Genomic DNA, 13,484 nt, shown 5'->3' on the forward strand with positions numbered 1-13,484 from the left:
AATAGGATTTTTTTTTTTCTTTGTCAGAACCGATACAGAGCAGATTTGAACTGGATGAAAGGAGCAGGATGGATAGCCACTGGGTCATTAAATGTGGAGCAGGCTAAGAAGGCAGGAGAACTCATTAGTGAGGTGAGATTTCATGACAGCATGTATCAGAATTTGCTGCATAATGCGTGCAAAATGTCTGTATAAAATTAAAATAATTTCCACTCAAAGGGGAAAGAAAAAGGCGTACCACATGAAAGGCCTCAAAACCAGGGATAGGACTGGTAATTAGAGGGAAACTAGATACCAAACACATAGCAGTAGGAGTCCATATAGCCTTTGCAAAAACAACGTAGGTGACAAATGATATTATGAATAATAATGGCAATCAAACAGTGCTCAATTGCTACCCACTAGCCTACCTTTTTAATGAAGCAAAACAGGAGAGATGATGAAAAGATGGAGTCACTGGACCCAGAACCTTCTTTTGTAAGAGATACATGATCCTTCTTGCTCCTTTTCCATATATATTCATGTTAGCTATTGAAATTCAAATAGATGTCTCTGTCTGTAGCAACCTATCAGCCCAAGTAGTTTTTATTCTTATTTCTCCCTATAACCATTATCACTTACAGGAGAAGGCAAAGTCTAGAATCCTTAGTGCCCATCCCATGAGGCCTTCAAATGAAATTTTGGTGGAAATGGTTAAAATATTCTGTTATTTCGCAGGGAGTCCTACTGGCCAAATCTGTTGCCATAGGAGACTGAATCCTGTGATTTTTAGATATCCATGATGCAGGAATCATCCGTCCATTTGAGTGAGAAGAACAGCATAACCATAACAGAACAGCATAACAGGGTACCCTGTCTCAGAAAAATAGTCATCCTTTCACAACTGACTGATTGCTAACACTACTTTTCCCCCATGTAATCATCTGTAGTGAAGAAGGATGATTTTTTTACACAAAATAAATGAGATCCTCAGGTAGTGTAAAGCAAGGCAACTTCATAAAAGCTAGTACAGTAATGCTGGCTGGAACAGTAACAGTGAATCTGGATACGTATTCTATTTTGATGTTATAGTAGTGAAAACTGCTGAGTAGAAATTTCACCTGCTGAGTTGTTCATCTTGACCTTTTTGTGAGTGTTAAACAATGTTGGGTTGCTATGAGCCACGTCCTTTCTTACATACACACTCCTAAAACTGCTAGAAGGCAATTGCCAGAATACAATTTTTAGGAATTTTATGTAGAGATATTCTGGTCAACTCTGCTTCGTCTCTAAATCTAATCAAGACAAAGCATAAACCACTTTTGTCCCCAGTTACACTTACTGCTCCTTTTAAAGGGATTTCTTTCTCAAACCAAAACATTGCTTATAAGCTTATAATACCTTAAAAGTGTTTATGTGTTTTACATTAGTATTTTGAGTCACTGAAGGGTCAAGATGTTGCCTCAAGTAAACTTCTGTAGATCACAGCTCAGTTTAAAGGAAAACGACATACCATGAGTTCATCACAGGCATTTGGAATATTTAGTATGTGCTATTTGGAGAAGTTATAAGAGTATTGATGTGTTTAAGGAAACTCCTGCAGGAAGGGAAACTGTTAGTGACCTGGTCATGTGAAAAAAATGTCATTTGGCGATTGAACAGCCTTAGTCTTAATTATGTATATATATATATAAAAAAAGTCCTTTACAGCAAGAAAAGTTAATATCATTATCTAGAAGATATGCCATAACAATAAGGTACAGTGCCAATGGCTGCACAGATTTGATGTAGGTCTTAGAAGGAAACCTAAATCACCAAACGGTAAGTTAAATAGTTGACATTATTAACACACTTCAATTGTATATAATTTCTTGCTTAAAGAAGGTATGGATGAAAAATATAATCAGTCATACTCTATTTGAACTAATCTAATAATATTTTAAAATCCTAGGTTCTGGAGTATTTGGGTAGGCAGAATCTGATTTTGAAATGTTTTCCTTATATTTAGAGAGAAATACTTCAATATTAATTGGCAAAAGGTTATTGTTAAATTGAAACAAATATTAATCTGAAAGTACCTAGGACATAAAGATGAGGAAAGAGGAATAATAATTATGTTCACAAATTCACTCTAATCTCCAGCAACCTATGATTTTTCTCTTTCAAATAGCATGAAAGAGCAGCACAAAATTCACAGCTTTGATCTTTTTCTGCTCAACAGAAGAAGTACCGTCAGCATCCATATGCTTTGAAGTTTACCAGTATTAAAGACACTCCTGAGATGATCCAGGCTAGAATTAGTTATAACCAGGCTGTGGATGTAAGTTATAATGTATATACATTATGATTATAAGAGTGGTATCCTCTTTGAACGACCTGATTGAAGCACTGGCTTTCTCTCTCTTTCTTTCTCTGAGATTATCCTTGGGAACCATGAAACTTTTGTGTTCTGGTGTGGTGCATCCCACAAAGAGCATGTTTCTAACTTGGAATGGGAAGTCATCCCACTGAAGTGAATGGGATTTTCAAATAGAGATAGCTTTCTGTCCAATTCTTTTTCTGAAGCAAAACTTAGGAGTAAGACTGACCTTTGACCTTCAGAGACTTCTGGCCTTTTGAGATTCATTGAGGAAGAACACATTTGGGGTTCTTTCCCCTTTTCAAACAAATCTTTCAAATTTTAGTTTCTGCATATTCTTCAGAAACAAAATGTAAGGCAGCATGACAAGGAAGAAAAAATAAATTATTTCAAGCTGTCATCCTGCTGAGAGAGAAATCCAGGAGGGGAAACCTTAAAGAAAGAATTGAGGCTGTTTGGTGTTTAAACATGTTTATTTTTAATAGAAGAGCGATTTAAAAATATTGTAGACTTAACTGGGATAATGCAGAAGTGAATAATAAGCAAAAGTCACTCAAAAAAGACAAGTTTCAAACATGAGAGGATGTTTTATTGTGAAAACAGATATTTTTAAAGTGAAGGAGAAGATGAAAGACTTTGTGTAAAACATATGCTATTGTAATACTTATAGTGTCTGTGCCTTTGGTTTAATTAATAAGATCCAAAAGGCTTACATCTCAGACAGGATAAATATAAGTCATTTTGTTCCACTGAGCCTCAGTCAAAATCAGTCTGGTGCTCTACTTCTTCACATGTCGAGTTCTTATTAGTTTTCCTCTTAAGGAGCTGCAATACAAGTGGGCCCAGTTGCTAAAAAAGTGGCAGCAGGGTGAAATGCTTCATTCTAATCTAGAGTGTCTCAAACTCTTCTGCAGAAATAATAGCTTGGGCAAGGCAAGTCAGGTGGTCAAGACAGAGGTCATATCTAAGGCCAAAAAAACGGTGTCTGTCTGTACTCATCTGAAAGTTATGGTGTCAATGTAAGAAGAAACTAAGCTAGGAAAAATTAATATGAAAGATGAGAACTCTGCATAGTCATTGCAGGCAAAGATCCAGTTAATTGCACAGAACTCATCTGTCTGCAGACATCTGAAAGTTAGATAGTCCTGGGCCAGCCCTATATTGTTCCTGCAAAGGTTGATACAAATAGCCTTAGAGGTCTGAGACATACACTTCTTTTATTATGGGATCAGTCACCTTTTGATGTTTTTTAGATCTCTTGCCATTGCCAATTGAACACCCCCTTGCAACTAGCTTTGGAATAAATTTGGGGTAATTACACAGATAATTACCATCACATTCATCTGCTAAAAAAAAAAACATTGGAGAGATGTGTTTGGGGAACTTCAACTCTCTCTTCTGTGGAATTTCAGAGCATTGGTGGGCCACTCATGGCTGCACATCCTTAATAATTGCTGTTTATTCTTCTTCTCCCTACTCACATATGTTGGAAGTCTTATCAAATTAATATTCAAATATCTCAATTTTCATATACCTTGTCTTACATGCTCAAAACTAGAAGGAGTTCCTCTCTAGCATACTCTAGCTGATAGGTGTATCAGACTCCCAAAGCTTTTTGAGTACATTTTGACTGATACAACTGCCTGTATTTATTAATGCTACTGTCACTTTTCTGTAGTGTTTGCTTTTCATTAACCTATCTGTTAATGTTTTAGTGTAAGTAATGATTGAATGTGTAGTTAGTACTTGCTACTGAAATTCATCTCTATTTGCAGAGGCTGTACAAGGAGCATGCAGAGAGTATAAAGCATCAGTATACACCAACGACAGATCTTCCTGAAATCCTTCAGGCCAAATTAAATGCTATGAATATCAGTGAGGTATAAATCTAAGTTTTAATATTTTAAAGGAAGGTTGATAGCGCTTTGCTGTTTGTCCTACACAGGAAATCAAAGTAAATTTCTTTCCTTTCCTTTCCCTTGTATTTGATCATTCCGTGGTCTAAATATTTCTGAAGTAATATGGGAAATCAAATTTCTTATCAAACTTCTCCTACATTAGAAAGATTAAGAATGAACAAACAAATATATTTTCATAATGGATATTTGTCATGTGATAATTCCTGTTGTGCATTGATAGTTTTGTTTACTTTAAGCCTTTGCTTTAGAATAGAATGAAACTAATGTAATAACATTTCTAGGATCTCAGTAATGCTGCACTGTCAACCCTCTGAACAGCAACTCTGCTTTATTCCTGTTCCATATTTCCTAGATTCGTTACAAGGAGTCCTGGGGAAAGATGAAAGATGGTGGTTATCAACTGAAACTAGATGCCATCCCCTTCCAGGCAGCAAAGGCTTCGGGTGAAATCATAAGCGATGTATGTGAACTTATTGCTGATGTTGTCCAGTAGGATATGTCAGTCATTCCAGACTGTATCTGCTCTGTCGAGTGACTCTTGATGGAAGCAGCATGTCCAGCCAACTCTACATCTGGGAGACATCTGGCCTCGGACTAGTTAGTTGTGCTTTTGGAGGCACAGCCATAATGAAGTGTTATTGGTAACTAAGCAAAGGAAGGTTTGTGAAAGCAAACATCCATTAGCAAAGCTGACCAGTTTACCTGCTGTAGTGACTGGGTGGTCACAGAGATTGTTCAGGAGCTGTCAGGTGAGGTCTTCTGAGCATCTGCTAAAGATTGATTCAGATTTGTTATCACAATGAGTATCATCAGAATTTATTGTCCATAGTGCTTTTTTATTCAGGTTTCAACAATCAGACTAATGCTTCTCTTCACTCCTATCCACATTTGTATTCTTATTTCCTTTTTAGCACAAGTATAAAGAGGCATTTCAGAAAATGAAAGGACAGATGGCTGGCTCATGTGGCCTGGATGGTGATATTCATATTGCTCATTCAGTCCATGCAACATCTCTGCAGAGTGATGTAAGTAGGAGAAATGAGATGGGGGCATTTTTTTAATTGATTTCCTAACTGTAAGTAGTTCCTCATGGAAGATGCATTTAGCTGTGGACTAGCTGTGGACTATCTACTTATTTAAAACTTAGGGCTTTCTCTTCCACTTTCCAGATATTTTAATATAATCATGATATTCTTGCCATTCTTTTATGTCATTTGGAGTAACAATAATTTGACAATAAAAAAAGGCTGTGTTCTTGCACTACCCCCTGCTGCATGCCACTGTTTCCTAGCGCAGAATATTTTACTCTGTAAAGCTACCACTCAGAGGCAGGTCTATTTGGGAATTAGCAGTGGTCTTTGTACAGAAGTAAATTGAATTTGGTAGAGATACAAAGTTTTTCAGTGTTTATTTTCAATTTACTGTTTTCCTGAAAGACCAAAGGTTGAATGAATTTATGAAACATCAAATTGGACTTTTTTGGTTGGGGAATGGTTTCTACTTGGTCTTGAGATACACTAAGAGTCACATCATTTGTTCATTGTCTATAAGAATTGCAACTGTTCAGTGCATTTTGAACACTGTGGCTTGATCCAGAAGGATATATGGGAGTGTGTTCATGGTTTTCAGAAGTGTTGGTCTTGTACTGGCAGTCTTTTTTGTGTGATGGTATGCTTAGACACACAGGTAACAGTAAGTGTCTGAAGAATTCATCCGTCTGTCAGGTTACTTTAAGTCAGTTTGATGATCATCAATAACTCTGTATGTTCATTATTCCAATGAACAGCTTGAACATCTTGAATTTGCATAATCTAATAGAGAAATGTCATGTGAAAAAAGTTCTTTGAAGATTTCTATGCCTTTCTTTTCCTGGACAGAGACAATAAGTGAAAAAAAACCCCACCACTAAAAATTACATTTAAAAGAGTGAAATGAAACTGGCCAAATCAACAAATATTTTGAGTGAGGATTTGTACTAATTCTAATATAAGTAAGGCTGTTTGTATGTTATCTTCGGACAGTACCTTCCTCTTTTTTTTGTACTTTCTAGAAATGAAGTGAATTAAGACTTCATTCACCAATTTGGTTAATTCTATAGATTTGATGTATCCAGTTTTAACAAAAAAAAAAAAAATCTCAGCTTAATTGAATATAATGTAGATAGCTACTTTTGTGATGAAGAATAGGCTGCCACATATTCTAATTATAACTGTTGATCTTTCACAGTATAGTTAAACAAGTTAGGGAACTTACTTTTAAAAAGAATAATTTATACTTGAAAATGGAGGAAATATGGAGAATGTCTCTTCTGATCAAAACCTGAATTCTCTTTATCATGTTGAGATATCTATGTGGTCTGTTTTTAATTTAATAGGTAAAATATAAGCAAGGTTTTGAGGATACAAAGTCTCACTTCCACCTGCCACTGGATATGATAAACTTGGTACATGCCAAGAAGGCCCAGTCTTTGGTCAGTGAACAAGAATACAGGCAACTGCTACACCAGTACACCTCTTTGACTGATGATGTGAGGTTGAGGTGTGCCAAGAATGCCTACAAACTACAGAGTGAGGTAATTGCAAAAAGTGATATTTCCCGCTTGGTTCTGATGCGAGACAGTTCTGTTCCAAATCATGACAGCTGACAACATGTGTTTGAGCAGCAGCTGAGAGATAAACAATGGCTGTTCTCCCTTGATTACATATAGGAACGAGACATTTGTCTTATTAGGCAGTTGTACAGTATGTGTGATCACACTATACTGAGAGATAAAGTATAGTAGTCTTTGATGATTCGTAGAAGAGTGTTTGCAAGTGAGAGTGATTGCCCTGTTGGTGAAATGCTCTTTTTAAGGTCTTGTTAACAATGCAAAGTGTTTACCAACTGGTATTTTACAACTTAGTTTTCATCTGGGTGAAATTCATGTGTGCTCCCACAAGAAAGATGCCTGTTGTTAAAAATCTGATTTGTAAGAGACTTACAAACTCTGGCCCAAGACATATTCATTGAAATTCTAAGAAGTATGAACTTAACTCCCTATGTAGTCTTAGTAAAATTAGCTGGATATTGCCTTATGAATTAATAAGCAGAGCCATGAGCAAAGGCCTTTTCATAGATCACATTGTCTCTGGAGACCTCAGAAGGGGATATATCTTAAAAACTTGTCTGGGCAGAACATGCTATTGTGTATCAGTTTAGCACTTTCAGCCGACAGACTTAAAGAGGGCAGACTGTGTTCAAACAAGTGTAAATATCAGCTGCCAGTTGTGCTGCCCTAACTTGGGTGAAAACACATGTAATCAGAGATTCTGAGGAAGGTTTCCATCCATGCCTGTCTTTGAGTTGAGTATGAAATGCTAATTGGCAGCAACACATTTTAGAGTTGCAGAATTTACTCTCTTACCAGCTGGTGCTAATAGCTGACAAGAGGTGAGGTCCACGCTCTAGCTTTGTGCTCTCTTTTCCTTCTTATTCACAAAGGATATTTCCCATAAACAGCATCATGGTGCCTTTGAGTCTAAGGATTAGCACTGGACAGACCTGGATGGAATAGGAAGTAGTTCTATTCTCCTAGGCAGCTAAATAAAATAAAGGCATAGTCTATTTCCATTATAAGTGGTTGACTGAACCAAAACACCTCATTAACTAAAGCTGGTTCTGCCCTCAGTAAGCAGTAGCAGTTTCTACATATCCATCAAGTAGGCAAATCTGCTCTTTACTAGTTATTTGGTCTTTACAGATCTTTTGAAGCAGAAAATAAGATGATCTTCCTCCTCCTCCTTCTTGTTATCAAATCAAATAATGTTGTTTTAATGTATGTATCAGTAACTGATTTATAACTTTTGAAAAATTAATATTTACAGTGAGTCACTGCTAGATTTGTTGGTCTGGAAAATATTTTAACAAAGATTGTACAGTGGCTTAGTGCAATTTTCCTTAGTGTTCATTACTTATATTATGACCATTCCGAACCATTAAAAAATCAAGGCTATTTTGTCTGTAGTTTCTCTTATTTAAAAGTTAATAGCTTTTATTTAAATATATTTTCTTACACTTTTATAAACTGGTCTTATTTGATAGATATATTTATAAATAAATAATATCTAGCTGTGATTCACATATTATATATGAAAAAGATTCCTGTACCTAGAAAAGGTTTTTTAAAGGTTACAAATGGAAGCTAGGAGTTGAAGTATTATTTTTATACTATATATCTCCTATATAGAGTATATACTATATATATATACTATTTATATGTTACTGAGACTCAGTAGTCCTCAGAATCTTGCATCTCTACTGTAGATCTGTCAGAGCTGTGTGCACACCAACATACATAAACACAAGATTGTAGGGTAATGCATATGAACTCTCTGTGGTAGATACTAATTTTAATGGATTTGTTTGAATATGGTTATTGTGTATTTTTGGGTGAATAAATATAGGGCACCTCAAATGAAAACCTGTAATTACTTCTGCTTGGTTTTCCTTAGAATTTATACCGCTCTGACATGAACTTTATGCGAGGAGTCGGATGTATTACTCCAGGGGCTCTAGAGATTGAAGGAAAGAAGAAAGCTTCTGAACTCATCAGTGAGGTAACAAAAGAGGGTTTTGATTTCTCCACTATGAACAAGAGTTTGCCAGATGTCTTTCTATTAAACTGGGCTGGCAAAGTGGCTCACTGGATAATGCAAGATTCCCTCCCCTTACTTTGATCATTCCATTTGTGTCCTAACTGCAAACGGGTGAACCTGATGGAGTTCAAGGCTTTGCAAACTTTGCTAACTTTTTTTGCAAATCTTTTCTCCTGTGTTTCAGACCCAGGAGGTAGTTATTTTATGTTATTTATTTTAGAATTAAAATGCACTTTTTTGACTAAACATGAGGCTGTGCGTATCTATAATAACTGCCTTGTATTGTTTCTCCAAAATTAGACTGTGCTGTGGACTACCCAGTATATTCCACTGTCCTCAGCTCTGCTCCTGCTTTACAATCTTAATCTGTTTTTCACTTGCTGTTTTTGTGTGTTATTGTTTTTCTTTTATTTCCTCTGTCATGTTCTCTTTGTATAGTGTCTCCTAGTTTCAAATCTTGGATCTTTTGCCCATGTTCACATAGATGTGAAATGAGAAAAAATAGGAGTTTTCTTCTAGTGAAGATCACTGCTTGCAGTTGTTTTGTTAATGGTTCTTACATAGGACCACAGGCCAGGTGAAACCCTGATTTTCTTACAAAAAAGTTCAGTGGGCTTATGCATTTCCTTCTTTCTCTGGGTTAGATTGCCTTTACTGTAATTCCACTAGCCCAGGTTAATGACACCAAGGGATGAAATAACCTCATTACTGTTTTCAGCATATTTAGCACAGCAGCATTATTTTTTTCTTTTTTACATCTTATTCCTTATTTACTTTTCATTTCCCCTATGAGACTTGAATGCACCAAATTCAGAATAGCAAAAAGTAAATTAGTCTAAGGATTAACAAACAAACTAGAGTTTTAAGCACAAGAAGTAGTATTAGACCACTGGTATTGGAAAAAGTCCCTTGTCTGACAAGACAATTTAGTTATTCTGTTCATTTTTCTTTGTGTGTGAACTCAGAGTAAATATCGTCAGCAGCCACATTCCTTCAAGTACACATCGGTGACAGACTCTCCTGGCCTCCTTCATGCAAAATTCAGCAATATGATTGCTAATGAGGTAGGCTCTCCTAACGTGAATCAGAAAATATGCTTTTCAAAATGCAGCAAGCTGGGGATGGAGAAGTGGGAAAGAGACAACCCTGTTCTGAAAGCAAAATGCATCAAACAAAAGCAAGCATTACTTGTCTGTGCTTTTTCACAGTTAGATCACATTTTATTATTTCCAAACATTTAATACATTTTCAGTTCAATCTCTTTGAAAAAGCTTAAATAGTATCTATGCAATAGAGTCCCATTATCAAGTTTTTTGCATGAAACAGACTCAAAAATCAGGACTATGAGGTGTTCTCGAGGGAGCTCATTTGCATAGTGTGGTCCACTTTTGAGGATTGCGTAATAAAGAATCACTTTTCTAAATTCTGCAAAAAACAAGAGAAAACTCATAGAAAAATTATCAAAATCATATATGAGGAAAAAATTCAAACTAGAAAATACAGCCAGTCTACCAGAAACAGCTGCCCTTTTATTTAACACACATTCATGATGCTCTTAACATTCTTGGGTCTACTTTTGGCCTGCTGGGAACATAAGAATGCAAGGGGATAAGAATGCAGTGGGTTGGCATCATCATAATATATTTATAAAAATTAACATAAATGGGTTTTATGCCCAGCAAAAGCCCCACATCTTTATGCCCAAGAAAAACTTTGCAACTGCAACGGTAAAATCTTAGCTGTTTTTAATGATGGCTGACTATAGTTGTCATAATCATTAACAGCTTAAGCACTGCTCTTATATTATTGAAACAACAGAGAAAATTAACTGCAATTGTGTTTTTGATCTCTTTCCTAGCGCCTGTATAAAGCAGCAGGAGAGGACATTCAGCATCACTATACACCAACACTGGGTCTGCCTGAGTTTACACGGGCAAGAATAAATGCAGCCAACCTCAGTGATGTGAGAATTTGTCCTGTATTTCTTATAGTTACCTAGGATGAAATATGAACTATGCAGTGGCAAAGAAGATGGATAAGTAGAGAACATTTTAGGTCTTTTCTATCTATACTTTCCCTGATTTGATTATAATGATATTTATCTCAATTAGAACATATGCGATTGTGAGTAAATTAAATCTACATAAAGAATGAGACATGTTTTGTCTGAGTTAGTAGGATTTCCCAAAGATAGTTTAAAAAAATCCTTTGATTATAAAGAATGAGACTGTAACACAGAATAACAAATGAAAGAGGGTTCCTTTGTTTGTTCCTTTGTGCATTTAAAAGTGGAACAGCAGTCTACATGTGCCTTTTCTACTTTAGGCAAAATACAGAGAATCTTGGCATAATCTACGTGCTCAAGGCTACAAGCTGACAATGGAAGCACTCCCATTCCAGACTGCCAGGGCCTCCAGAGAAATTGCCAGTGATGTGAGTTGAATGATTCAACCTCCCTTCTTGCCTAATTTCTGTTAACTTCATGTAAAACAATGTCTAAAGCAGATTTTACTGAATTAAAGCAACTCCATAACCATGTGAGACAAGTGTGGGACAGAATATATTACTTATGAATGAGATTCTTTGTGTGAATTAGAAAAAAAAGGAAGAGGAAGAATCGCTGCTAATCGGGAACCAAGCCAGGTTAAACATCTTCCAGTGGGAAATAGCTAATGAATTACAGTATTTGCAAACAGAAAAAATAAGGAATCTGTTCCTTTTCAGGCTTTCAACTCCTCATATGATAAAGTGCCCACTAACTCTGTCCATTCTGTTTTGAGCTGACTTTTGGCTTAGTTATTCCAAATTGAAATGAAGTCAGAAAAAGCTGAGGCTTCTTTTAATCTCTGAAAATCAGGAGTTACCTCTCTAGTTAGGAAGTAGAAATCAGTGGAAGTTCCTGTAAATATGTATCCTTAAGTTCTGAAATAGAGGAAACAAATCATCTTATCTTCAAAAATATCCTATCTTTTGGATTGTTGTTTACAAAACACTCAGACATGGTGGTATCCATTTCTCAGAAACCCTAAGTTCACCTCTTCTTCACGAGAAATTTAATAAATTCTATGAAAAGCTGATGACGAAGTTAAATTTAATAAAAAAATTCCTCATTTTGTGTAGTATTTAGTGGCATATTTTATATCTAATATGATTAAATATGAATATATTTCACATGTGTTTGTTTTATTAAGCAACCATTTCTAGCTCTTATTTATAATGTTTACTTAACCATATTTTACAGAGTGCTTTTGGTTACAGCTTCAGATCTGCTCTAGAGGGTACAAGTCCATAATAGAATTACATCCACTTACAACAAATCTGAATTTGGCCCTTCATCTTGGAAGCACTTTATAAACATTAGCTGCTGTAATTTAATCCCCACAACTCTCTTGTGTGGTAGATAAGTGTTATTATCCCATTTCAACTACATTATGAACTCTTCAGGGCCCAGGCCTTCCCTTTAAAGTTCTAAGCACCCTGTTGATGCTATATAAATAAGCATTATCATCATCATCACTATTTCACAGAGAGGATAAATGCAAGATCATAGAGAGAGTCATAGTCCCAGCTAAGATGAGAATGAGGGGTTGCTGGTTCTTACTCTTTCCATGAAAACTGAATTTACTCTTTAAAATAGCTGGGTGGTATTTGCAAATCTGAAGGCTACAGAGTGCACAGTGTTTTGCTTTTGTGTAGATTTTTTTCCTTCGGTCTTTTGTTTGTTTCTCTTATGTTCTCATCCCTAGTGATGGGAATAAAATTCTCAGAGACATAATAAAAGTACATGATTTGAGGTTAAATATGATCAATGCTTTGGGCATATTCAGAAAATGTATTGAGATGTGCTTAACTTTAATGTTGCAACTACTGTGGTATTTAAATTTGAGATCAATGCGATATTCAAACAGTTGCTTTCTTGTGCTATGTACCTTGACTGGTTTTACAGAAAACATAGATGTTTCAGTGACTTAAGTTAGTCAGCTAGAGTATCCAGTCTAAGTTTGACATATTTTCACTTTTGCCTTATTTTTTTTATTTTTAGTACAAATATAAACACGACTTCGTGATGGAGAGAGGAAAACATATCGGTGCCAGAAGTGTTCTGGATGACACCAGGTTGCTGCATTGCTTGCATGCTGCCAAATTGCAGAGTGAACAAGAGTATAAGAAGGGATCCCAAGAAGTGTGGTCTCAGTATCATCTACCCATGGATATGGTGAATCTTGTCCATGCCAGGAAAGCCCAGGCCTTAGTGAGTGATCAAGATTACAGGAAGAGACTGCATGAATTTACAGCACTCCCAGAAGACATGAAAATGAAGTGGGCCAAAAGAGCCCACATGCTACAGAGTGAGGTAAAGTCTTTCTTTCTGTTAACAGTAAATTGAATTTAGCAAAAATATACCAAAGCTTTGAGTGACTGGCACAAATTGTGTATTGACATCGGGAGGTGTTTTTAGAAAGACTGTTTGTAAATTTATGTATGTGCAGCAGCAAGATTTCTTATTGCTCCTCACACATGGAATATATGTGAATCAGAGGTTCTCATGTTATGAACCTGATGGAAAATCACAGTGGTCCATGTTACTTATTC

General features: G+C 36.0%; 2 protein-coding genes across 2 annotated transcripts in view; one reads left to right on the forward strand and one right to left on the reverse strand.

Annotated features, from left to right (window-relative positions):
- The window catches only part of NRAP (nebulin related anchoring protein), a 50,477-nt gene that overhangs the window by 29,903 nt on the left and 7,090 nt on the right, over positions 1-13,484 (forward strand). Inside the window, exons 25-35 of the mRNA XM_032694569.1 lie at positions 28-132; positions 2,201-2,299; positions 4,114-4,218; positions 4,610-4,717; positions 5,169-5,282; positions 6,632-6,829; positions 8,748-8,852; positions 9,857-9,955; positions 10,750-10,854; positions 11,217-11,324; positions 12,934-13,245. Of these exons, the coding sequence (XP_032550460.1) occupies positions 28-132; positions 2,201-2,299; positions 4,114-4,218; positions 4,610-4,717; positions 5,169-5,282; positions 6,632-6,829; positions 8,748-8,852; positions 9,857-9,955; positions 10,750-10,854; positions 11,217-11,324; positions 12,934-13,245 (1,458 nt within the window). The remainder of the gene's footprint in view (positions 1-27; positions 133-2,200; positions 2,300-4,113; positions 4,219-4,609; positions 4,718-5,168; positions 5,283-6,631; positions 6,830-8,747; positions 8,853-9,856; positions 9,956-10,749; positions 10,855-11,216; positions 11,325-12,933; positions 13,246-13,484) is intronic.
- Positions 10,126-13,484, reverse strand: part of HABP2 (hyaluronan binding protein 2) — a 32,993-nt gene continuing 29,634 nt past the window's right edge. The window contains exon 14 of the mRNA XM_032694573.1: positions 10,126-10,316. The gene's annotated coding sequence lies outside the window, so the exon portion shown is untranslated. The remainder of the gene's footprint in view (positions 10,317-13,484) is intronic.

The sequence above is a fragment of the Chiroxiphia lanceolata genome, chromosome 8 (assembly GCF_009829145.1).
Source record: "Chiroxiphia lanceolata isolate bChiLan1 chromosome 8, bChiLan1.pri, whole genome shotgun sequence".
Lineage (NCBI taxonomy): Eukaryota > Metazoa > Chordata > Aves > Passeriformes > Pipridae > Chiroxiphia > Chiroxiphia lanceolata.